Source organism: Neopsephotus bourkii, unplaced genomic scaffold, assembly GCF_033783945.1.
Source record: "Neopsephotus bourkii isolate Nb327-2 ecotype Australia unplaced genomic scaffold, CSIRO-AGI_Nbou_v1 NB_962, whole genome shotgun sequence".
In the NCBI taxonomy this organism is placed as follows: domain Eukaryota; kingdom Metazoa; phylum Chordata; class Aves; order Psittaciformes; family Psittacidae; genus Neopsephotus; species Neopsephotus bourkii.
Genome location: NW_026901456.1, coordinates 802,596 through 830,080, shown reverse-complemented (window position 1 = coordinate 830,080; position 27,485 = coordinate 802,596). Strand labels below are relative to the sequence as shown.

The 27,485-nt window shown below is 41.7% G+C and overlaps 1 protein-coding gene across 2 annotated transcripts in view; it reads right to left on the bottom strand.

Moving 5' to 3' along the window:
* The window catches only part of JAM2 (junctional adhesion molecule 2), a 33,689-nt gene extending 7,391 nt beyond the window's left edge, over window positions 1-26,298 (bottom strand). For both annotated transcript variants that reach the window (XM_061358988.1, XM_061358987.1), the window contains exons 1-4: window positions 26,099-26,298; window positions 5,629-5,694; window positions 2,090-2,203; window positions 763-915 (exon numbers count right to left, since the gene is read on the bottom strand). In XM_061358988.1, coding sequence (XP_061214972.1) covers window positions 763-915; window positions 2,090-2,203; window positions 5,629-5,694; window positions 26,099-26,153 — 388 coding nt within the window. In that variant the 5' untranslated portion in view covers window positions 26,154-26,298. The remainder of the gene's footprint in view (window positions 1-762; window positions 916-2,089; window positions 2,204-5,628; window positions 5,695-26,098) is intronic.
* Between the last annotated feature and the right edge of the window lie 1,187 nt (window positions 26,299-27,485).

Here is a 27,485-nt window from a genome sequence, read left to right as displayed (position 1 = left end):
TTTTTTATAGAAAAAAATCCAAAACTATACAACAAAACCATATAGAAACTACAAAAGCAAATATTTTCTTTTCTCCTTATACAGAGAAAATAAGAGATCCACCAACCTCTACCACTCATCTATGGGGATAAATACCAGGAACAATATAAGAAGAATGTGTTCTCTTCCCTGCATCCCCAATGGGGAAAGAAAATGAAGAGAAAACCCATAAAGAACAACCACCACCCCCCTCCCCAAGCCAACACCATCTCTTCTGCAAATAAAGACCACAGATTGCTTGCTCGCTGGCTGGCATTGCACAGACACTGCAGCAGTTTCTCCTTCCAAAATCAGGAGGAGACTGTAGCATATTGAAATGAACTGCTGCTGAGGAATATTTGATAAGTGTTGACAGATGCTGACCTTCCAGTGCCAAACACCATGATCATTTTATCCAGATTCTCAGCCACTGAGCAACTTCAATTTTAGTAGAACCGGAACCTTCAGCAATACAGAGATCAGCATACTTGCTAAGTTTCCAGAAGTGAAACCCACACTTATAGCAACAAAACCCTAGTTATATTTCTTTCCAATACAAGTGTGCATTTGGCAAAGCTCTTTTGTGAGTACCTTGTAGGATGTGCATATGTACATGTGTTTATAAACCCAGCCCAAAGACCACCCAAAAACCCAGCAGCCACACACCGTACAGACAATCCTACCATCAAAACCCCTTGCTATCGTTTAATTCAGTTACAGAAGCCCGGGTAAAAAAGTTTGTACCCAGTACTGTGAGGGTAATAGTAGCCTCTCCCAGGCGTTGCCCCTCTTCGCTCTTTGCACTGATTTCACAGCGGTAGGTCCCAGAATCCCTTCTAGTCACATTCCTAATACGGATTCCTGTATTCAGCATCTCTGCTCGGCCTCGAAGATCACCTTTAAGGGAGAACAGAGAGAAGTTTCTGTTTGCTTATGGCAAATGTCTGTGTCTCACTGGCTTGTTCTGAAATCACATGCAATTTATAAATTCATTTATTCACGGTTAGCTATCTATCACCAAGGAGCAACATGTAATCCCCTTCCCAAGACAGTAAGAGCTGTCCACAACTTGTCCATTTGGTCTAAAAAAAAAACCCAAAACAAACAAAAAACCTCCTAGATCCATCATATTTTCTAGTTGAAAGGTGGAATGTTTTTTTTTTTCCTGCAGATATTTCAAGAAAACATGTATAGCTGCAGTCAGGTGACAAAAAAAAAAAGACATTATCTTCCATGAGAGGGACAGCAATCACTAACTTAACTACTATTCAGAAAGAACTGTGAGTGAGACCACAGTGAAGTATTTGACGTATTAACTTGGCAAGAAAAAACAAATGCATTTAGCAAAGATATAGCCAGACTTCCTACAGTGGGTTTTTTTTTCATTCTACAGGTTGTTATGAAAGTAAATTTATATGCACACACAGAACCATGAGTTCCAGTGTTTCTTTAAACTAAATATATGCAGAAAAAAACCCAAACCCCAAGTTCATCAACAGGACCAGTACATCTTGCAAGCTCTACAAACCAACACAATCACTGTGTCTTTATTTTACTTCTCAACCTTCATTTATTGTGTAGAAGGTACCAGAGACCCATATGAAGCTGAGGTAAGTCCTTTTTAGAACATATAAGCAGAAATTCCACTTCTGAAAAGAATACAAATTATTTAAAATATACAGCTGAGTTTATATTTTATGTATATAAAAATTACTGCATTATTCATACCTCAGCCTCCAGTTCTACAGGAGGCTTCAGAAACCTCTTTGCAGCATAGGAGTGCAGAGCTTGCAGTAGTTTTGGGGAGTTTATATCCAAATGTAATTTCATTTTTGAAAAATGACAAGGAATGTCATTTTCCTTACATTTGAGTCTTACTATATTCAACTTCATAAAAAAATAACTAATCATTGATGATCATATTAAGTTCTTCCCCTCTCTATCCCCCAGGGAAGAATTCTTTCCCTTAAAATGACAGCTGTTCAGTTCCTAATGTTATTCCCCAAAAAAAGAGTCGGTATCTATGCTAGAGAGTGACACAAACTATTAGTCTAAGTTTGTAGTACTATACCTGTAAATTCACTGTTGTAGTAGACAAATGAGACTCCTTGAGACTGAATTTTCTTCCATTCTATTCTTAAGCTCACGCTTTTGGAAAACTTGTGCTTACAACTAAGAATAGCCTCTAGAGGGGCAAAAGAAAGAAAAGAATGCAAAGAGGACTTTAGCACTGTGTCTGGTACACGTTCACACTCCATGAAGTTAATATTCTCTCTTCAAAAGAATTTGAGCAGTCAGTAGGGGCCACATCTACTTCTCAAGGTGATGGCATCAGGCCTTCTCCAGATTAACACACACAATCTATTAATTTTTTCATACTTCGGTGACCTTCAGATCAAACTTCAGTTGCTGGGGACCATGTTGGATGGGCACAGACTCTGTATTGCTACCCTCATTTTCGGTTTAAATATTTTTATCAGTGAGCAGACCACCATTAATAAAGTACTCTGAACCTGTAAATATTTTATGAATTACCATTCTGAATTCAGCATCAGCAGTTTAACTGTTTAAATGTAAACTTAATGCAGGTGGACAAAATGCTAGTAAGAGGGTTAAACATTCTCCTAAGTAATTTGCATATTTAGTTACAATTTCACATTAGTTATTGTAAGGGTATGTGGAAGGTGAGAGTCCAATCAAGGACCTATTCAATGCAAAAGCAGTAACAAGAAAAAAGGGCTGCAACAAACAAAACCAGACACACAGACATGACAGATAGGGACTAACAGAGATGATGATAAAGACCATCAGTATTTATTGGGATAAACTCAGTGTTTCTGTAGTTCCATTCTCTGTGTAAAAGCATGGTGAAATATACATTTCCTTCCCCCCCCCCCCCCCCCCCCCCGTAAATAACTCTTAAGTCAAGGTATTGATACAAATTGTTGGGAGACAACATCAGAGGAAGAATTTATCCACACCTCTGACTGGCTCCAAATCTATTAATACAGTAAAATTTAGCATCTCCCAGAAACTTCTGTAAAAGAAACAAATACAATATTGACCTTGCCACCTCTAGGCTTCTTCCAACACAGGCCAGAGTATCAAGGATCAAAAGCCTTTATAGTTTTGACAATGCTTGTCTAGCTTTTCAGGAGGCACTGCTCAAACATACAGTCAATCTGCATTAACTGGCACCCTCATTTCCAGTCTAAGCAAACACAGCTGAAGGGCAATTAAGAGCTACCAACTGATCTACCCACTCACCCTTTAGAGTCTGACTTCCCAGGTCTGTTCTGTAGAGAAGCACAGCTTCCAAGGGGCCAGACTGGTAGCCTTGGTGATCTCCCATAGGGGAAAAAAATGTCTAGACAGACTTGAAAGAAGAAGTGAGGCAGGAGGGCATTCTGTGCCAGAAACACGTTACACATGCACTGGCCGCTCCGAAAAACATGCTGTGCACTCAGGAAACCTGAGGTTCCTGACTTTAGGTTGAGTGGATGGGTGGAGGCTTCCTGAATCTTAAGATTTGCTAAAGTTTCCTTTCAATTTTGTTTTTGTATCCTTTTAACAAAGAAAAGCCATCATTCAAGCTCAGCTTGCTCTTGCAACTGACCTTGTGACAGTTGGCTGGTCTCATGAGCTAGTCTGTACTAGCTGACATAAAGGCAGCTCAGCTGAAGAGTTCGCAGCTGAACAAGTCACCTCTGTCTTGAATGAGTTGCCCCTTTCTTGCATACCACATTTTTTTGTTTCAGGAAAAGCTAGTATTGATGCTCTCCCACTAATCTTATACAGAGAAGGGGAATGGCATGGAAGAAAGGGAGCACACACAGGCAAGACAAAACATAATAAACCCCTCCTTATAGTTCCCCTCTACTACTCCCCCCATACTAACAGAGTCAGCAAGAGGTGTTTCCAGAGCAGGTCTACTTGACTTGCATTATAGGTCCACAGGATGCAGTGCATTAGCACAGGCTCTGCCAGACTCGGAAAAGCCATAAAATCATAGAATGGTTAGGGTTGGAAAGGACCTTAAGATCATCAAGTTCCAACCCCCCTGCCATGGGCAGGGACACCTCACTCTAAACCATATCACCCAAGGCCTCGTCCAACCTGGCCTTGAACACTGCCAGTGAGGGAACATTCACAACCTCCCTGGGCAACCCATTCCAGTGCCTCACCACCCTAACAGGAAAGAATTTCCTCCTTACATCCAATCTAAACTTCCCCTGTTTAAGTTTTAACCTATTACCTCTTGTCGTATCACTACAGTCCCTAATGAAGAGTCCATCCCCAGCAGCCCTATAGGCCCCCTTCATCTGGGATCTTGGACCAGTCTGGGCAATGTTTAACTTGGATTTACATCTAGTCTGAAGGCTATCATTTGGTTATAGAATCATAGGATATCTCAGGGTGGATGGGACCCACAGGGATCACTGAGTCCAACTCTCTGCTCCTTGCAAGAATACTTTAAACTATATGGCTAACAGTGTCATCCAGATGCTCCTTGAACTCTGACAGGCTCAGTGCTGTTACCACTTGCCTGGGAGCCTGTTCCAATGACCAGCCACCCTCCTCTACAAGAACAGGAGTCAGAAAAGAAAAGAAAAATGCATTTCAGATCAGTTGTATCCAACTGAATAGCTCTATCAGCCCCCACCATTCCCTTAGTGCTGCTACACAAAAAGAACCTGGGATGGCACCTGACCTATGTTAAACTGATCTCACTTTACCATAAAAAGAGTGAAAGAACAAAATGCAAGCTATACATCATAGAAAAAGAGCCTAATCAAGCTATATTATTACCTGAAGAGCTTCTCTCTTAACGTGTCCTGAGCTCTAAATGTATTAAGTTTTACCCCTCCAAAAGTGACAAGAATACTTGACAGAAGCCCAGCTGACAGCTTTAGATACCTCCAAAATACTTGATCATTACCTCAGAACAGATGAATGAAGTGTAAAGCTCAGCAAACAGTTCTTTCAAGTCTCAAATTCCCATCTCTCTCCATTTCAACCAAATGTAAAGAACCAAAGAAACAAGAACCCCCCTCACAACCCACAAACCTCACATACACAATGTTAGGATTCCTTTCTCACCTACCCGGAAAACATCAGGTTTTCCTCCCTCACTCCTTAACTTCTCTAGCACATTATTGGAAGTAATTTTCCATATGACACACACATATATATGTAAATAGCCATTATAGTTACTGAAAATTAACTGACTTACCATTTTTCTCTCTCTAGTCCCTCACTTCTCTGTCGTGCAAGATAATTAGTGCTTCTCCTTTCTATCAGTTCCCATCATTTTTGGTAGAATGAAACCAGGCAGAAGTTAGAGTGGTTGATAAAGGACTGATAAACAAGTCATAGAATCATAGAATAGATAAGTTTGAAAAGGACCTCTAGGGAGCATCTAGCCCAGCCCCACATCAAGTAGGAGAAAATGGGGACAAGACCAAGTCAATGCACAGTCAATGCAGATTGTAAGAGCTGGACTGCTCAGGAAAAACAAAGACAATCTTAACAGCTGCACAGCTTCTGTATGTATAGTTTGCATGTATTGTATTTATACTAAAAATATTCACAGCAATGCTCATACTGTACCCTTGAACTCCTCTGCTTTTACGTTTTTGTTATCCGTTTCAATGGAAATTCCAGACACTTTACGATCTGCAAAAAGATAAAAAAAAGACAGTTCAGCAATAAGTACTTGTAATTCCATATGTGCATCAGCAGCTACAAACAGTAACTTCAAGACCTCCTTACACTGGGCAAATTAGATATTGCCTGCTAAAGAAAGCATGGGACTAATGGGCTAGGCATGTGGGTGGCCTTGGGCAATTCATCTTTTCTTCTCCATGCCTTGGCATCTGTAAAAAAAATGGTAATATTTTTCTCTTACAATAGCATGATAATATTTACATGTGAGAAGTTCTATATAAACAGTAGGCATTGTTTTATACTGGGGTAATGTCTCAGTCTGTTTCTAATGGGGGAGACCTGCATTAATCCACAAGTGTATTTTCCATTGTATCCCTGTTAGAAGGCAGGTGTTTACTGAAGAATACCATATACAGCTCCGACAGCATAAAATGTGTGCATAATTGTCAGTTACCTCATTCTTGTTCAAGTGAGATGGAAAATATTAGCCAGTATTTCTACAGTTTCATATCAAAACCACACAAAACAAAACAAAAACTCTATACATTTTTGGATCTCTCTTGTATCAAGAACACCAACACTCCAGAGAATATGTGAAATAACCACTAGCCCTACATCAACCCCTACCCAGCTACCTACTTCCTGACTGGACCTCACTATACACCCTCTCTTAAGAGCTTCTCTCCTCCCAGGAAAGGGCTCCACTTCATTCCCTCATGATTCAGAAGCATTCCTGCAAAGCACAAGAAGCACTCAGTTATTCCAATTACTCCATGAAAGGCTACAAGTCTACCAAGTGCTTAAGAAAGTAAGTACAGCTCCTGACACAAGTTTACATTAACTCCCCCCCACCCCAGCACCTTTCTGAGGTGAACAGCTTTTTATCCAACAGTACCCCCAGTTACTCCTCAGCAGGGCTGATCTCAATCCCTTCATCCCCCACCCTGTATTGATAATGGGGGTTGTCCTGATCCAGCTGCAGGACCTTGAACTTGGCCTTGTTGAACCTCCTGAAGGCCATAGGCCTTCTCAAGCTTCATAGCTCCACTTCTCAAGCTTGTCCGGGTCCCTCTGGATGGCATTCTGTCCCCCAGGCATGTCAACTGCACCACTCAGCTTGGTGCCACCCTGGTGTGGTGGGTTGACCTTGGCCAGCTGCTGCACACCCACCCAGCCACTTCTTCACTCCCCCTCCTCAGCATGAGAGGGGAGAATAAAACTGAGAAGTTCATGGCTCAGAAGAAGACAGGAGATGGCTTAGAAGTTACCACCAAACCCAAACCAGACTCAGCTCAGAGAAAACAAATTAGTTCTATTTCCAGTTAAAACCAGCAGGGGTTTTGTAGTCAGTCCGTAACAGCCCCTCTGATGCTCCTTCCTCTGCAGTTTTCCCCTCCTCTCCATGGGCTGCAGTTATTGTCAGAAGCCTGTCCCAACGTGGATCCTCCACGCACTTCAGATTCCTTCAAACCACATCCACTTGCTCCAGCATGGGACCATCTATGGAGTGTGGATATCTGCTCCAGCATGGTCCTCCACAGGCTGCACAGAAATACCTGCTCCACCATAGTTTCTTCACAGGCTGCAGAGTATCCTCATTCTCTCCCCTCGGTGCTCTCAGGGCGGTTTCTGACACTTTTCCCCTCACATCCAGGCAGGGTTTTCCCCTTCGTCCCCCAGGTGCTGCCATCACGGCTGCAGGACTCAGCCGTGCCCTGTGGTGGGTGGATTGCATCTAGCTGCTCCTCACAGAGGCCTCTGCAGCCCCCTGACAGCCCCTGGGCACCTACACCCCATATCCCTGTATTAATCTTCAGAGTTGCAACTTGCTAAGTCTCTCACCACCCCCTTCCAAATACATGTCCAACATCTCTTGTTTCTAAGAGAATACAGCTTCACACCTGGCAGTGTGAAGTGAATTCTCCTATGTGCACATTACCAAAAGATCAAAATTAGTGTGTAACTCTCCTGTCCTTCATATGTTTTAATGTTAACATCACCTTTGTGATACCTCAAAATAGTTACAACGTAAGTTTGATATGAAAATAAATAGGAAGTGAAGAAGACAATTCCAGCAATGCCATTTACATAGCCTTGGAATACTGAAATAGCAAAAAAATATTTGCATTACAAATAATGCTCAGAATTTTTTTCCACTCCATCAAGAAAGGAAACTTTCCTGTTGGACTTTAGAAATAGAAATAAAGAAAATATGCAAAATGATCCCAAACACACACCCTGTTGAAACCAGAGGATGGGGAGCCACTTCTCCAGCATCTCCCAAAGTAACCATTAGTCCTGCATATCCACACAGAGCTCATCTCCTTGGTTTTGTCTAAAATAAAGCCTGAAGTCATTAAGTCATTTTGCTTTTTACCTATTAAACCCTTTTTAGATTTATAGAAAAAAAATCAGCTTTTGACTTTTACCAAACCATGTTTTTTCTAGAATAACACCACCGCATATCCTATATGGCAGTAGATAACAAATCATGTTTACTAATTGAAAGAATGTCTTTCATGTCTTCATGAAGAGGAGAAGCCTTTTGTTCTGAGGCTCTGTGAGCAGCTAATAATTAAGAGCATTTCTAGGCCTCCAGCGTGTGTGTAAAGTAATTTATAAATTACTTTTCATCAACCTTTGCTGGCTGAGCACAAACATCTCAAACACATGCAGTTCACCATTGTATTACATTCACTGTTTCATGGGCCTGGAGACTTCTCCTCCTCTAACACAGATGTCACACTGCTCACTGTCATGGTTTAAGTATTCATGAGCTAGAAGCCACATAAAATACATTTTATGACTCCTGGGGCAGGACCATGGTACTTGCTTCTCTCTGTGGAAGTTATCACAACATTACCCTGTGTACTTTGTACTGGGAGCTTGCAATTGCACAAAGTCTCCATATTTCCCCTTGCATCAAGGGATTTATAGAATATATGAATATATTATACAACACAGTAAGTGCAAAATAATTCAACATTCACACAGCCCTCCTCCCCACACACGCAAACCACAAACATACATGACCCTTTTCAAGAAGCAGTAGAGTCCAGAACAGTAACTTACAGTGGTGCAGATAGCTGACCAAATCAAAACCATTGTATCTTCTGATACAGAAGAAAGAAGGAAGAGCTCCTTTAAGCTAGAGCATCTCTTACTTCAAAATGTTATTTTGATAAATGTCTCTGCCAAATACTCTGAATCAAAGTTTTAAACTTTGGGTTTCAATTCACCATATAAAGGGCAAGAGTGAAAAGATGACATATTACTGTACCAATGAACTTCTTTTTAATAATATACTTTTATACAGACTGAAAGAAACCTCTATGATGTGTCAGCAACCTTATTTGTTCAGAAGCAAACCCCAGAAATACACACTTTCCATTTGATAATCACTCACACAGCTGTAAAATGATATTACTAACTGGAGGACTCATTAAGGAAAAGCGTATTAGTTAAACCAAATCAAAGGAAATAGTTTGCCTGGAGGAAATTACATGAGAACAGAATCAAAACAAAGCTCTAAGTACAAGAGAAGAAGCCAGCTTGCAGTATTTGTTTTGCCAAGTTCTAAATAGCAGGTGGCCTATAGCAAAGCTTAACAAAGGATTTCAGAGGATACTGTAGATTTAGGAAGTTGGATGTCCCAAGAATAAAGCAATAATGAAGCCAGTTCTCTTTCTGAAATGCTTGAAAGGAAATAGGAAAGCAGACATCTGTTTGGTGTTAGCATCTTTCAGACATGTGACCACCTCAGGATAAGCCATCAGCAACATGCCTAGATGCTGTTGCAGACTTCTCAGCTATGTAACTACTACCCTGAGGTACTCAAACAGCAGAGTTTTCTCACAATCACACAACTCAGATTTTTCTTGGTAGTCTAAGATGCAGTTGCTACAACTGCAAGGCTACCAACCCTGCTCATGGTGGTGTTGGCAGGCTAGACTGTGATAACTCAGACACTTAAAAACAGGCAGCCAGGGCTCAGACCCACCACTCTTCACACCCATACTGCTGTCAGCAGTCAGTGTCTAAGCAGACTTCATCTTCCACCAGTTCTGCCTGGTGAATGCTAACCTCCAGCAAACACACTGGAGAGAGATCAGGAGTATTCACAGCCTCTGCAGGGGTCTCCTGCGTTGGCCAGAGTCCTTAAGCAATCTTTGAAACTGATGATTTAAACACCAAATGTAGCCTAAAACAACTGGAGTAAATCCGGCTCCATCCAGTAAACAACATGAATATGTTATTAAGACTACAAATTTTGGACAACAGCTAGAAGTTAAGCCATATCATGGTGGGGGGGGACGGACGACACACGACAAAAAGTTAAGAAGCTCAACTTCAGTCTTTCAGTTATCTTGGGCTACTTAATTTCTTGAATCTTAAATAATATGTATAGAACAGGATTTAGTTGGGAGAGAATTTATCCAATTCAAAAAAATCCGCAGCCCTGTATATCTTCAGCCACAGAAAACAAAGGAGTAAACTGAAGCGGGGGTCTGCAGGTTGGGAATAAGCATCCCATCTAAGGCCAGATGTGGAGAACAAGTTTGTATTTTAATTAGCATGGTGTGATCACATAAAGGACAGTAACTTGAGAGAAGGCACATTTTCTGGCTGAGCAGCTAAAGGGATCTAAAACACAAAAGGAGCTTAAAGACTTTCTTAGCCACCCCTTCACATAGGTGGTAGCTGTCAGCAGTGCTTCTCTTGTGCTTTGGAAACTGCTAGAATAAAACACAGAAAGTTTTAGTCGTTCAGACCCCAGAGCTGCTGCAACTCTCAGACTGGTGGTAAAAAACACATACAGCTCTTCAGAGTAGCTTAACATGCTGTGAAATACATGGCATGATTTTCAGCACTCCTACCGGCTAATTAGGAAATAGACCTTGCAGATGTTTTTAATCAAGGAAGAGAACCAAAGGATCCTACACTGTGTACACATGGGCTATCCCTATGTCAGTGGCAAACAAGGGAAGTTTTTCTAGCAGCTTGAAGAAACAGCTTTTAACAAAGTTCACCTTATAGTCCTTACAACTATAAGGAAAATGGTTCCTCAATACAAGCGGATGCAATGCTGGTTTTCTTGCACTAAAAATAAGTTTTAGTGTATCTGTGCTAGTAGTGTTTCAAGCATCAGAGGGAAATAAATGGCTAATTATTGTATTCCTTAGACAGTACTCAAAAATGCAGTATCTTGGTCTTGACTCTAGGGAATGAGAGATACAGCAGAAGCAGCAGGCTTTTAGATACTCAGAAGGTTCAAAGAACAGGTGGTTACAGGGAATAGAAGCTCACTAGTAGGGCAGCACAGCTTAACTTCTTTGTTGTAGGCAGTGCCTTTAACAACCTCATTAAAAGCCTTGGAATGAAGCACAATTTGAATGCACAGATACCTGTCAGCTTTCTTTCCCCTTTGATTATACAAGCCGTCTCCTAAATCCTGATATTTTTTTCAATTTGTGGAGAAATGGACCATGTTTTTGAAGCAAGGAAAGATCAGGGCAGTGGGAAGAAAAGAGCCAAATCCAATATTTGGTTTGGCTTCTCCTCTGGAAGAACAGCTACTACAGAATTAAAATTCCATCTCTACAGCTGATTATCTGACACACACGAAACCCCTCACCTCCAGCGAAACCAAAAACATTTCCCCAAACCCAAAGGCGTTTTCCCCCTTCCAACCCAGGCTCAGAGCCATTGCACAACGGAGTAACCCTCCATTCTGTTTGCTCTCCTGAGCAGAGTTATACATATGAAGCTGATAAGGCCAGCATCCACATGGTAGGTCAGTTAGATATCTAAGACAAACACTGTCTTATATAGCTATAAAAGATATGCAAGTTTTGCTGGGAAGTCAGCAGATACCCTCTTCACCTTTTCTCTTTTTTTATTAAAGTATCTCAAATGAAGAGCAAAAGTAGTTAAATTAAAAGAAAAAAATCATAACATTATCTACAGATACTCAAGTAAGAAAGCAATCAAGTTTTAAGGTATCCTGCCTGCAAGACCTCTTTGAGATAAAGCAAGGTTCACCCTAAAGCATACTTTACAGTGGTTCCTCCAGACAGAGGAACCCGACAAGTAGTAGGTTGTTTCAGAAAAACAAACAAAACCCCTCAAAACTTGGACTAAAATGGCAGAGCTTAAATGAACAAGCTGCTCAGGTTCAAATAGTTTTTGTCTACTGCAACATACACTCCTCGGCAACTGGGCAAAAATCTCTGTAGCACTATTTTCCCTCCCTTTTCCCGCTTAAAAAAGGTGGCTAAGAATTTGAACACGGCTGGAAAGCTAACAACAACTGTGTGTGGATTTACTACCTATTACATGTCCAGAAATCTAGAGTCTAATACAAAAAAGGAGTACTATTTTACCTAGATGTAGCATAAAAGTAAAAACAGTCTTTCACACTCTTCTGTTACAGAAAGGAGGGTTTAATTTGCTTCAGTAACTCTGTCTTCATAATGGAACACACTTGAGAAACAGAATGCAGAACTACACTGTCATCCCACCAGGAGTTTTTAAACAGGGGAAAAGAAGCTTAGCCAGAAAGTGAAAAAGAACAGGATTTTTACCTGTATTTAAAGCTGGTATTGGATGATCTGAGGAGCTTGCAATCCCACAAAGGAAAGAAGTTTCTGTGTTAAATGCCTTAACTACAGAGCAGACTAACAACGAGGTTTTCATTTATAATGCCAACCTAAGAATGAGTTAATCCTCTGCTTTGTGTGTACTGTTTAGTGCAATCTGGAGGGCCAGCACACCAGTGGATGGTGCCTTTATTTTTAACTTCCAAGTAAAGCAGAAAGAAAATAATCTTGAAAGTAATAGGAGACTGAAGTTTTCAGAGCCAATTATCTAAAGTAACTAGTTGTAGTCCTAAGAGTTTAAGATCATGTTAATAATTCATTTTAGAGCAGAGCCCCAAGGACAGTCAGCCCTGGAAACACAAACCTGGAAGAGCCTGTAGAGGAGAAAGTAAGGAATAAAAATTAAGTGGCACAAAACAAGAACAGAAGAGATTATTTAGGTCAGCCTTTCTAAAGGAACTGAACTCAAAGCACAACAATTCCCCATAAACTGAACAGCCTCCTAAGTGCTTTCAGCAGTCCCAACACTGAAAGGTTACTACATGAGATGGTATGGGAAATTCGGGGAGGGAGGGAGAACATATATGTAATTAATTATAAAATTTTAACACTCAGTTTTTGCTTCCTCTTTTTCTAGTCGCACAGAAGAGGGGAATGGTTTGAATTCACAGCTTGCAGAGGTTCAATGTAGCATGGAGTTTATTCCAACAGAGAGACAATCCAGAAAGCATATGCCATTAACCAAATAAATATTTATAGATTGCAGTTTTACAAGACTCAAACCTCTGCAACTCTTCTTGTCTCCATGGCAATTCAGAGGGAGCTTCTGAAAATGGGGGATGGGGTTTTAAACTAGTAGGGCTTTCACAGAAAAGCCCATTTTCCAGCCCTCTCCCAGTCATGCCCAACGTCAGTTTCCACAGCAACTCATCAGTGGCTGCAAACAGCTTGCAGGGACAGTGCAAGCCTATAGCTGCTTCAGCTGCAGCTTATTTTAAGAACATCAGGATGATGATGTCTAGTACCATCATGTTTCCAAAGACCAAAAGAATAGGCTACAGGAGTAGAAGTCCTGCTGTCCTGCCCACCTCATACCACACACTGCAGCAGTGGTTTGAACAGGTTTCCAGTTGTGCTGTTAGGTGTAACAATTCAGCAAAACACTGGCCTTTGCAAACACCTAGGGAAATTGTAGAGCTATTAGATTTACAAAACAATGCTAGGTACCCAGTGCAAACTGTCATGCTCCCCTGAACAACAGGCAATAGTACTAGACTGATTTATATCAACTGTAAAATCAGTCCTGAAACACAGAGAGTTGGGAAACTAGAAGAAACATGACACACACACCCCAAACCCCACACAAACATTCTGGCCCACAGTTCAAGATAAAGATCTCTGAAATCTCCTATAACTTATAAGCGACTTTTGCTGTAACTGCCGATCAATATGAAAAGGATAAACACTTTCAAGAACTCATGTCATTTTTATACCTACAGATCTACACATTGCTTATAAAAAAATCCCCTGAAAACAAATTTAGTTTACTTTCCTACTGTGTCAACCAGCATTAGTCACAGTTCCAGTAAACACCATATGAAACTGGAGTCCCTGCTCATTCAGAACCAATGAAGTCATTCATTCACTGCAGGATCATGTTTCCAGATGCTAGGAAGAACCTCAAGATGCTACAATTTTAAAATGCTTTAAGTAACTACATTGTTATAGTGAAGGAATGTCTGTTCCCATTGTTAGTCTTAGTCATTTAAGCTGGAACCCAATTGCCTGTGCATCCTCAGTCCCTTCTCAAGTTCATAGCAGTTTTTCCCCAGTAGGTCTTCTCAACCCTTTTTGATTAATCTAAGCATTTTACAAAGCACTTTCACTGCACAGGATGAGTATGTATTAAACTCTGGCTTCTAAAGGTATAGGAGTAGCTAACTAACCAGAACTGTGCATGGCAAACAGATCCTAAGTAGCAGGTAAGATAGGTAATTTGACCAGCTGCACATGAATGTCTCGTTTTCAGCAGTGTAATAATCAAAGCTATTTTCACCTTATGTCCTCTACTGAAGGGAGCGATACCTCTGAAATACATGAGTTCTAAAACACTTCAGAAGTCCTCTCTCAAGAAGATGTTGACCTAGAATATACTTCTATGCTAATATTCAGAGGATGTAAGAAATTGAGCTTTTTAAAAATGGGCTTTACACAGGCTTTCTCCATTCAGTTCTTGCTGCCTGTGGGACATACTGTGATTTTGTTCTAGCTAGCATGACCATGAGAAAAAGTCAGTCTTTCCAAAACCAGTAGGATTCTCTTTAAGTACAAATATTCAGCAAAAGCCTTGTGTAATGCTTTGTGAATTTGGGGTTACTGAGGAGATGTTTTCACTTGAGCAAATTTCACTCAAACCTTGAATTTTAGGACTGCATCCTATGAGTGATAAGCAGCATTAAAGTTAGCTTCCTAATGTTTTCGCTCCAGACTACAGACCAGATTATTTGCTAATATGAGATGAAAACATGATGCCCACTTGTCTCCTGGCCAAAGGAATTTGGTGAATCTTTCCTCATAATCCAAATACAATTGCCAAATTAGCTCATCCCATTTTCATTCACACATGATCTCTTACACTGCCAAGTTTGCTCAATAGTCTCTTCTTGCCAGAAGCAGTTAACAGTCATGTTTGATGACTATTACTTTTAATCAACATTGCAGTTTAGAGTACAAATGCATATCTTTAGCCTTAATTCTACAGGACTTTAATAGAAAAGTTAGTCCTTTAATATCAAGTTTTATAGAAGCACCTTCCAGCACATTTGAACAAGACTGAAGTCACTCCTTCAATTCAATTAGGGCTGATACATAGCAAGAGGACCTAGAACAAACAGATGATGTCTGGCATGCTTAAAGAAGAACGGTAATTAGAAGAAATCCTCCGGAAGGCAGAGCTAAGAACAATAGGTCAGTATAATCGATGCCAAGTTTTCCTCTAGAGGGATGAAGGGGACAAAATAACCAAGAAAACCAACCAACAAACAAAAACAGCAGAAAACCCACCAAAAAAGTCCCCCAGACCAACAAACCACTATAGTCTTCATCCCATTAAAAGCTACACAAGGAAAATAACATATGGGTAGTCAGATTAGAAAACATGAGACTAACAACACTGGGAAGTTACACAGGAAACAGGAATAAACATAGAGTAACTCTGTGCTTTATTTATTTTTAAATCAAGCATAAATGGTAACTTGGCAATCATTACAGTTTTTCAATAGAAGAAATGTGTTAGAAGCCACATCCTTGAGAATATTTGAATAAGGTTCAGTAATGAAACACACTGCTGCTTTGCGTCAGAAGAAGGGAAATCTCAGTATGGGTGCTAACATTCACAGTTCACTGGTTTTTTGCTCTGTGTAGTAAGATTTGATGAACTTGACTGCAGGTGCTTAAACTAAGAAAGTAGCAGCTGTTTCACTGTTGCAAAAATGAAACACGAAAAGATGTCAGCAATTCTGTAATGTTGTAAAACAAAAAATAATTCAGGAGACAGAATGAGTTGTATGGAAAACAAATAATCTTGTCAGAATGAGTCTATCAGGGCAGAGACAAAAGTAGAACCAGGAACATGTACAGTTGGGGATCTTGCAATTAAATTATTTTTAAAGCCATTAGAATTGTTTATTTGTTGTTCTTTTAGAATAAACCGTAAGTGGTTAAGGATTCAGCCCCCTGAGTCTCTACCTTCTGAACCACAACTTAGTGCTTAAAAGTCTGGTGCGTAAAATGGCTATATCTGACATCCTCCAGAATCCAAGTGGTTAAACAGTTAAATCTGGAATGTAGAGCACACACAAGATATATCATCAAAGCCCACATGTTACACTTCTAGAATACTTACTGCAGTCAACAGACTGTACATTTCATGAAACAATGACTCCCAGATAGGCCTATATGCTGTTTTAAAGTTTTGCCATCTGCTTTGCCTACTTCTGCACATATTCCCTCTATAAACAACTGTTCATGAGATATTGATGCTCTAGAAACTACTACTGCATAAACTGAATTTTCCTTTAAAAATAAGACTAAAAAATGCCGCTGTGAACGTGCTTGTGCTCCTTCAACTTAGGTCAGCTAACTTCCATTTAAGGATCTCTTTTTGAGAAAGATACTTGAAGAACAGGCCAAGGACTACACTGGCAAACAGATTACATAGGCAGACACACATTGGCATAATCACATGGAACACAAACACACAATAAGATTTCCAGAGTTCATCTCTGGATTCACAGAACAATACGTTTTAGTAAGATGATGATCTGGGCATGTTTACATATTTATTCCCACTGTTGTTGCAGGGCTGAGGCTCTTGCTGTGAGCTTTTTTGCTACAAAGCTAGCATCAGAGCTATGAGTGGTTAAGAAATCCAGAAAGGATTAAAAAAAAATAGTTCAGTGAAGTCAAAACCAGTTGTGTTCAGTTTAATCAAATGCTAGTCTGATTCTAAATACTTATTACCAGCTTTCCTAAGCACAATGTAAAACAGTCTTTTGGGTTTAGTAGATTGTTATATAGATACTCCCTCTCTCTTACATTTTCTGACAGTGTACTGCAATGCTGAGATACTGATTTTCCCCTCAGGATCCTTTCAAGCGGTTATGACATTACCGTGTACCAATGAATTATGTTACACCAGGGAGGACAACTGTGCTGGTGAAAAGAAGGCATCAGCAGCATTCATTGCAAGATACAAAGAATATTCAAATACTGACTAAATCATAGAATAGTTAGGGTTGGAAAGGACCTTAAGATCATCCAGCTCCAATACCCCTACCATGGACAGGGACACCTCACACTAAACCATGTCATCCAAGGCTCTGTCCAACCTGGCCTTGAACACTGCCAGGGACCACTTACCTGGACAACCCACTCCAGTGCCTTACCAACCTTACAGTAAAGAACTTCTTCCTCATATCCAATGTAAACTTCCTCTATTTAAGTTTTAACTCATTACCCCTTGTCCTACCACTACAGTCCCTCCCAGCACCCCTATAGGCCCCCTTCAGATACTGGAAGGCTGCTATGAGGTCAAAAACATTTACCTTTCACATAAAAATATTTACTGAAATTCAAATGGAAAGCTACTAAATCTTCTTAGAGGATAAACATCTTTTCTGCACAAACTCTTCCAACACCTAAGCACTGCTATTAATGATCTTTTAATTCGACTTCATGTGGACATTAGAGGAGGGAAGGAGGGAGGAAGGGAGGGAGGGACACACCCTTTCCCCATCTTTTCAGGAGAACCCTGTAATACTTGTTTATTCTTTTAAAAAAAGGGCAAGCAGGGTGAATAGGGACACAAAGAAACCCCAGCCAGCAAACCAGTAACACACAACAAAAGAACTGAACCTAGCAATATTTATCATATATTTTTGTTTAGGAACAGTGCTAAACAGATACCAGTGATGTCTTCCTTTGAAATTCTACTATTATTTTGTTTTTAGAGACAATCATCCTCAATTTAATTATTCCTACATTTATAAGTTGCAAACATCTGAAACAAGCTGGATTTAGTGCAGCGTAAGTTACTGGTTAGTTATAATGTAAGTCTCGAGCAACGAAATGTATGCTTTTATCTGTTAGGAATTATTAAAATGTATACCCTTTTCAAAATCTTGACATACAACATCTTAATTGGCAAGACATCACATTAAAATTTGTTTAATTCAGCAGGAGCAGCCTTTAAAGAGTCATCACTCATGTCACATATAAAAAGTATACATTTCTATTTAGAATTAAGTTTACACATTAAGAGTTAACTTGATAACACACACGCCTTTCATACAGCATGAGTCAGCTCAATGTTTTATTCTGAGCAGGGCCTGACTTTACCCCAGTCTAAATTTTAAGTGTTCAAGCTCTTGAGCAAGCTTAACACATTAACACCAATCAATAAGACCCAATAGAGCTCTGTAGCATGAAAACAGCAGCTCCGAGCACCCTGGCTGATGCCACTGAGCAGTGCCTCAAGCCAAAGCTTCTTGGGGTCCCAGCCAGCAGCCCTCCATGGGTCTTGGCACACCAAAGCTGTCTGTTTCTTCTCTTCCCTAGCCTCTGTGCCTTCTCAGATTCTTCTGTATTTAGGCAGCCTCCCCAGATAAAGGACAGCCCTTCATTATTAACAACATGGGACAGCCTACTCAAATCCCAGTTTCAGAAGCTCTCACCACCACTGTGTCAAAGCTGCAAAGGCCTGTCACACTCCCCAGAATCCCAGTCAGTTGGTACAAGCGTACATAGATCAAGAGCCACAAACAACAAGCCAGGAGTTCAAGGCAGAATTTCTCGCCTTTGTTGCTGACTAGCTTAAAGACTGGAGAAGCCGTAGAAAACCCATTTAGGTGGCCCAGTAGTCCCAGGGTCAAGAATTTACTTTTTAAGACCCTTTTATAGAAACAGAAAGGGCACTGGAACACAAAAGCTGGCCACAACAAGCAGAAAACACACCTACACGTGCTACAGATACCATTCCAGATGATGTGGGTTTACTGATTTTTGCCAGTACAGCTACTAGAAGGCTTCAGTTATGAAACAGGGCCTCCCTGCAGTAAGTACTATCTGTATGTTTAGGTGGTAAACTGCTGTCTAACTCACATAATATGTATTCAAACTTTGGTTTTCTGCATATAATTCTTCCATACGTTTACAAGTATTCCAAGTCCAAGCACTTCTCCAACTCTACTTCAGCTCTAGCCAACATACACAAATTCTTAGCATACTACCCCCAGGAACTACTCTTGATTCCTACTGGGCACTTTCTGCAGACTGAGATACAATACTCAATCATTATGGTTTCTTTATTATATTAATTTGAGCAAAAGTCATTCCTCAAGAATGCATGTTCCATCATTATTTCCAAGTACTACACTAACAGTCTGTGGATGGCAAATATAGCTTCTATTGTTAACATTATCTGGTATCAAAACAACCATATCACTTTCCATTCAAATAATGCTTTGTTTCCCTTTGAGTCTGATCCAGTGGTTTGGACTGGTTTGAGAAATTAAGGGTTGAACATGCTCTCAAGAAGTTAATCCAAACAACACCTATGTAAAGCTATGAAACCTCACACCTCTAGGGTCTGTTCTTTCCAGCTCAGTTCCTATCATTTCTCACATGTTTAAAACATGGCTGTTTTTAAACAGCCAGGATCAAGCTGTAGCTATTTCAATGCAAGTTTAATCTTCCCGACTCTTACTGGAAATTGCTGGTTTGAGCTTGTAAAAAGTGTGCATTCAAAAAGGCTCATTACCAGATTTTTCTGTCATGTTTTTCCCTGCTAATAATCCTTGACAGAAACTGGATGCCTGCTTTAATTCCCATTAACCAGGACGGGCTACAGACTTACAAGTTGTTCAACTAGCACTACTGTAGTACACACTGTTGTTCAAGAATGACTGTTTTCCTCTTCTTCCTTCTCCAAAAGCTCCTTCACCTCCCAGTGTATGTCAGAAACCGACAAGTGAACAGACCAGATGTTCAGCTGACAAGCTCACCTTCTGCCTGGTTTAAGAAATTTTTTATAAGCACTTGCATGCTCAATGATATACTGTGAGCACAGAGGTGACATAACTCATCGGTGCCCTCTGGAAAAAAGTGGCTTTGGAAATACAGGTGAGCACTGGCAACCACCCAAATGCTCTTCCAGCCTTATTTGCTGTCTCATTCTTTGAAATACATATTCATTCCCCTGAAACACCCCAGCTTTTAGATGAAGGAAACAAATAATTTCTCTTGATAACAAGACACTAATATTTGCTTTAAGCTTCCTGTGGTGGAATTGCAGCACAATCACAGCACTTTGAGGAAGATGAGATGGACTTTTTCTTTAGAAATGTTTTGCTAAAACTGTTAGCTCTTTGAAAAGTACTCCAGATGGCAAAAGGCACACCAGAAAGTAAACTGAAATAAAGCTATCTTTACAAAATTGAAGGGGAAGTGGGGGAGATAACCAAAATACAATTAATTACTGGTAAATTGTCTTTCAGCTTCCATGTAACATTTCCCTCGGTTTCCATGTTCTATTAAAGTGCTCACCCCATTGTAATTTAGCCAGTAAATTAGAAAGTAAACTTGTAAGCTACCTATTTTGCCACCTATGTGCAATAGTGCCACAAAGTTATCACAGTGGAGAAAAAAAAAACAAACCCTCAACCAGCCAAATAAGAAAAAAGAGCAATATGATCATTCATTGTATACATCCACTGGGACACCATTTTATGCAATTTTTTTTTCATCTGGTATCATTGTATAACTTCAAGGGAACCTTAATTTAGCCATTCCATATGGCCCTGGCAAGTAGTCTACAATGACAAATACAAATGTCTACCTTGTATATCAAAACAATTGAAGCACAAGATATTTATATCATGATGTGGACATTTCTGGCTGTGTGAACATCTCTTAATAATCTTCCTTTATGTAAGCATTTATCCCGGAGTCACCTCTAGCATTGCTAAGAAAAAGTACAACACTAAGCCTTACTTTGAGAAAAGTATTCCTAAAAGGGATCGCCAGCTGCAGGGAACCGATGACGAACAGACTGTCTTCAGAAGTGCTCCAACAGAAAGATGACATTTTGAGTGCTGATGGCCTCTAAGTAGGTCATGGAATCTCTAAACTTTTAGATCCCAATTTCAGAACTAAATCATTAATTGTTCATGCCGCTCCAAAAGCACAACCCCACACAAAAAGACAACCCCAAACTTGTCCCCCACCAGTCCCCCAACCAGAAGGGGTTGCTGGTTACCTACTGGTACTGTAGAAGATACACGTCATGATCAGTCTTCAGTGAAGAAGTACCACTATTATTCACTTGTGAAATTATGAGAAAACTGGATTTATTTGTTTTTATAGTGTCAGTTGTACAAGGTCATTCTTCCATGCTTAAGATGTGATTACCAGCACCTGAGAAAAAGCTAAAGCAGTTACAGCACCCTTTCAGGAAGGGTCAAAGCCCTCTCAAACAGTTTTAGCTCACTTCTTTAAAAACAGGTCTGCACACATCCCCCTCCCCCAGTAATATCTGGGGTCAGTGGATGCAGACAAGTTTGGTAACTTTGGGTCCCAAAAGATGATCCCACATGTTTTGTCAAGTCTCTCAGCTCAAGGGCAAAGGTGAAGTCAAAGTTACACTACTTGTGAGTTCTTACCTAATAATTTGTGATGTCCTCAGCCAGTTTCTTCAGCAGAAACTGGCAGATACTGTGTTGCTGCCAAAACAGTCTGCAGTAGGAAATATAATAATACAGGAAACAATCGTAAAAATATCTTTGTGTAATTCAGTTAAATAGCCGGTGAGAAGACCTTATCCAGGCTCAATTAGGCCTGCTAATCACAGTGTAGCTTTAACTCTCATTATTAATGCCAGATGCCCTACGTTATTCACAATTACCAGAAATACATGTCCTGTGACATGAACAAAGAATTCTTGCAATGTTAAAGCTAAGAAAACAGGACCTCAGAGGCTGAGGGGCAGCAAAAGCAAGGTCTCCACTTGCACACATCCACCTTAAGCGGAAGAAAAGAGGAGAAATTCCAGTTGTCTGAATGTGACATTTCCAGGTACATTTCCTGTCTCCTGCATGCAGTAAGGGAAGACAGTCACACTCCCTTTTATATTTGAACATCAAATAGTTCAGGTTACTTGTCTCACAGCCTCCTAAGAATACTGCAAGGCCAGCCAGGGACCAGCTCTCTCTGGCTCCTCTCTGCTAGACAGAAAGGAAAGATACAAATCCCTCACCACAGAACAGCAATGCTTCTGGCTGAGGCCTCAAAATTAGACAGCCCCTTTCAAGCAGCATGCCTAGGTTTAAAGGAAATAGCATGACTTGCTCAAATGCAGCAACAACCATGATTTCCAAGAGACATGCCAGCAACTCACAGTCAAAGTTTCTTCTGAGCCCTGAGGATCTAACCAAGAGGGTGAAATGGTGAAGGTTATAACATCAGCTAAAGAGAGGAGAATGTCTCCCTTTTTAAGACACGAAGGTCTTCCAAACAAGTCCTCAATTTTTATGCGTTCAGAAGCATTTGGATATCTTGTGCAGTCACCACAGTCCTAAACAACAACAACAACAAAGTCAGGCTGAACATTAGAAACAAGCTTTGCTTTGATATAGTTAATTTTCATTTTTTTGTTTGTATTTAAGAAGCTCACTTTCATCTGACAGCACACATTATGGTGTCTAAGAGTCTGTGCAGGTTTGTAGACAACCACAAGTCAATAGCAAAGAAGTACTGTTCCTCAAATAAAACAGAAAGAGAAGGAACCTTTCTTTTATGTGTCTACTCCCCACTCCCTCTCCAAACAATAGGTAGTCTGGTTTATATTATTACAATGTACAGATATTACTAAAGAAGTATGCAGTCTTACAAATTTAATAAATAACATCTCGCCTAAGTATGTATTCTGATTTAGAAATCAGAGTAAGTCATAGAATCATGGAATTATTTGAGTTGGACAGGACCTTAAAGCTCACCCAGTTCCACTCCCCTGCCATGGGCAGGGACACCTTCCACTAGACCAGGTTGCTCCAAGCCCCATCCAGCCTGGCCCTAACCCTAACCCCATTGATGGGGCAGCCACACATTTTCTGGGCAACCTGTGCCAGTGCCTCACCACCCTCATAATGAAGAATTTTTTTCCAATATCTAACCTAAATGTAGTTTAAAACTATTACCCTCTTCCAGTTTAAAACCATTCCCCCTTCCTCATAACTTTTTATCTTCCTCATAAAAAGTCCCTCTCAAGATTTCCTGTAGGCCCCTTTACTGGAAGGCTGCTATAAGGTATCCCTGGAGTATTCTCTTGTCCGGGCTGAATAACCCCATTCTCTCATCCTGTCTTCACAGGAGAGGTGCTCCAGCCCTCACATCATCTTTGTGGCCTCATCTGGACTCGCTCAACCAGGTCCACATCCCTCTCGTGTTGTGGGCCCCAGAGCTGAATGCAGCACTGCAGGTGGGGTTTGATGAGAACAGAGCAGAGGGGCAGGATCCCCTCTTTCACCGGCTGGTTAACAACCAAGTTAATCCAGCAAACAGAGGGTTTAACAGAAGACTGGGGGTTGTCAATAATTTAAATTATGAGTACATCAGTTGCACATCACAGGCAATCAGGAAAGCACTGTTAAAGACTTCCACTGTCATTCCTACAGCCCATGCAGTCATGCTTTATGATTTCTTGTTGGGGGTGGGGAGGAAACACAAAAAGCTTTTTTTGGTCTAAAACCTCTGCATCTAGTTGAAGGATTCCTGAGCAAGGAGGAGTGTTTGCTTTAGAGCCAGAAACAACCCTTACTTTATTTATTGCTCAAACTATCCCAGTGAGCTCCATCAAATATTTATGTAAGACTACTATTTATCGCCTCTGCATTGTCCTCACACAGACATGCCCGTGTCTGTTCATAATCTGGTGCCGCACCACCAGATTAACTTTTATGTAAACTAAGGCAGGAAAAAAAAAAATATAAAAATCACACCTAGAAACTTCCCCCAAAGGCCAGTTCATCTGTACATACTATCTCTTCCACAGTAGCTATGTAATTAAAACAATCGTTTCTGTACATTTTGCGTCTGGCCAACAGATTTTACAAAGTGCTACTTTGTGGCACTGTTTAAAACTTCCCAGATAGCATCAGTTTCAGGAGCTCATAGTGACAGGGAACATTACTGAACACCTCCAACTCCCTTATTTTTCCCTAAATTGAAGGAAAAAAAAAAAAAAGAAAAAGCTTTTGCTAAGAAATCGCTGTTTCTGTTGGTTGTTAACGTTAATGTTTAGTAGGTTCTCACTGAAAAGTAATCCAAACCTGATCTACCTTAGTACTGTTTGTGGCTATGCTGACATCCTATGACCAACTTACACAGCTCTTAACTCTGCAGCTGAGCTACCAAGTAAGTTCTCTATGTCTGCTCTGCAATGTAGTGCTCATACAGTTCATGAACCAACCACTGCTTTCTCATTAGTTTCTGCTCATTCTCCTCCATCTCCAGAGCACGCGAGTCCCACGTTAAGAACCATCCAAGCACCACAACTGACTTGGATGTCAGTATTAGTTTTATTGTTCTTGTGAACATACTTGAGCCACAGGAAGAGCAGCAGCAGACTCCTGATTGCCTGGATTTCCCCTGGCTCACACAAACAAGCAGCATTTGCACACCCAACTACAGTCACTTTCTCCATGTGATGACTTCTTATCGGTACCTTGCTGGTAAACTTTCTCCCCACCTGGTTTTTCTCGGGAATTGGGACAGGAAGGGGAAAAAAAAAAACAACACACCAAAACAACAACAACAACAACACCACAACAGAAAAAAAGGAGGCAAGTGTGACAACAATGCAAGCACTTTGATCCACTGCACTGCTTCCAAACCACCCTCTGTATCATTTCCTCGCTGGCCAAAGCCAGCACTGCCAGCAGGCACAGCTAACCACAAGGCTGAGCTGCCTGAAGACCCTGAAACAATTATTATTTGTATATTAGTATATGAAAGAGAAAGTCTGTGCTAGCTGCTCATCTAACATCCCAAATTTTCCATAAGGTGTATTAGAAGCAAAGAATGGTGGTGGTGAGGAAAACCCTCCACCGAATGCATCATTTGATGCACAGACATTGACCATTTCAAGTCTCTCCTCAACTGAGTTCATTCCTCCTTTGTAAAAAAGGACCTTCCACACACACAATCTTCTGTGAGGAGGAATGAAAGGTAACCTACAAAACACACCCAGCCCCATCATCGTGGATGCCCCCCACTCACAATGCACTGAGAACCCATCCTAGGCTGGTCCCAGTTGGTCACTTCACTGCCAGACTGTGCTACCTAACTCCGTTCAAAGCATTGTTTCCATGTACAGCCTCTTCCCCCCAGATACCAGCAAAATAAAAGCAGCATAAAACAGGAACACAGCAAGATGGGATCTGGAAGTGACAGCCTTATCACACAGCTAGCACTGTGAATGCTGTGTATTAATCCACTGCCTCTTCACAGGTATGTGATCTGGTTATCTGTTTTTCACTTATTTTCATGTGCTTTCCGGGGAGGGCAGCTTTCACCAATTTAACTTACCATGCTTGCCCCCCCCCATCTTCCCGTTGTGTTTTTAAGGATCTAGACAATAGGACCATAAAAACACTGGAAACACAAAGCTATTCTGGAGCTGCAGCATCCAGCGCTGGCAACAGAACACACGCTCCCGTCACTCGCTCATCCATCTCGTAAAGCCCATCAGAAAAGCAAACTACGCAGCCCGCATCCTAAAGTTCGCACCACTGCAGAGAGCCATTGGCTTGCTCTGAAACAGGCCCGGCTTAAACAGGTTACATCTGTGCGAGAGCAACAGACACATGGAAACAATCACCGCCCGTCCCCCGCCTGCCGCGAAGGACTCGCTAGCTCCTATTTCGCTGCTGGAAACGCCACTTGGCTCCTCTCGCTCCGGGGGCGAGGAAGAAGAAACCATCTCCTGCCCCTCTTCTCCCTGCCCCGCGGCTCCTCTGGCCGGGCAGTGCCGCCGCAGGGGCGGCTCCCAGCGGGGCGCGGCAGGGCAGGGCCCGGGCGGCGGCCGGGAAAGGGACCGGGCACCCTCAGGCCGAGTCCCCCTCATTCTCCCGAGACACTTCGGCCACTTTGGGGATCCGTTCCCCCGCTGCCAGGGAGTCCAGCGGCCGGGGCGCTCCCAGGGGGAGCGGTACGCGGTAGCCCCCACACCCGCCCCGCGGGGAAGGGACGCGGCCACTTACAGCTCAGGACCCCCAAGTAACCGAGGAGCAGCAGGCGGAGGCTGCGGCTCGCCATCTTCCCGGCAGCGCAGCTCGCCGCCGGCGGCAGCGGTTAATAGACACCGGGCGATGCCGGCGGCGGGGCGTGAGGCGCGGCAGGGAATGGGGGGGGGCGGCCCGGCCTGTTCTCGGCCCGGGAGAACGGGGAGGTGCCTGGCGGGCCGTGGGGCAGGTGCTGCCGTGGGGCTCTGCCTCCGCGCCAGCGGAACCTTCCCGCCGCCACCCCCCCAAAACTTATAACGTGTCCGAGGGGTCTCCCCGCCCCGGGCTGGCTCCGAGCGCAGGGATTGCGCGCTGGGTGCCGCTCCGCCCTTCCTTCGGGCGTCCGTAGTGGGGACCCGTTGCCGGCAGCAGCTCCCGGCGCATCCCACTCCTCCTCGGGCTGCTTTTCCGCCTCCCCATGCAGCGCGATGCCCCGCGCCTCCCGGGGCTGTGTTGTGCGGTATTCAGCAGCTGTTCCCTCCGATTTATTCTATTTTCGAGCTACGAGATCTTCGCAAGCTCATGGACATTTGTTGCAACAAAATAAACTTTTCATTCAGAAGAGCTTAAACTTCTCAAAGAAGACCACGGTCCCCGTCGGTGCGTTTCCCGAAGTTAAGCCCACCTTGGAATGGAAGTAAGAACGACAAGAGTTAACTCAAGAAACGAGAATTGAGATGTTCGGGATGAAAAGAGAGCGACGCGGCACTGATTTGAGTTGCAGACTCTAAGCCGTGTCACACCGAGTCTTTGTGCCTGTGCAGCTGGACCGGACAGAATCCCACCTGCCGTAGGGCGCCTCAGTGCACCAGCAGAAGATGGACCACACGGTGACCTTCAAAGCCTTTTTTTTTTTTTTTTTCCTTTTAATTAGTTACACCACTTTATACCAGTCTGAGAGATTCTGGATTAAAAATACAGGAGGTGTAATGGCCCTTTAAATTTATGAATCAGGGAAAATTACTCATCATGACAGTCAATACTGCATCTGAATAGTTTCCAGCAACATCTTAAAAACACATCACCACCGATGTAACACGGCTCTAAACCAGGAAAAGTGTCATAAGTATTTCTTTGATAACCAGAACAGCAATATTGGCTATATTTTGTTAGACTGTAGTAAAATGAGGAAAGATTGTTTATAAATAAAGTCTCTAACAGGTAATTTGATGCAGACCAAAGGAGTAGGATGCCATGATGCTCTTCGTGTCAAAATCTTGTTTTTCACATGCAAAAATGTATATAGAATACAAGTAACATATCTGCAAAAAAATGTATGTCTGTATATATATGTCCAGTATATATTACCAGTATAGTGGTGACCTACATTTAATAAAATAAAAACTGTTCCATTTGGCAACAGAAA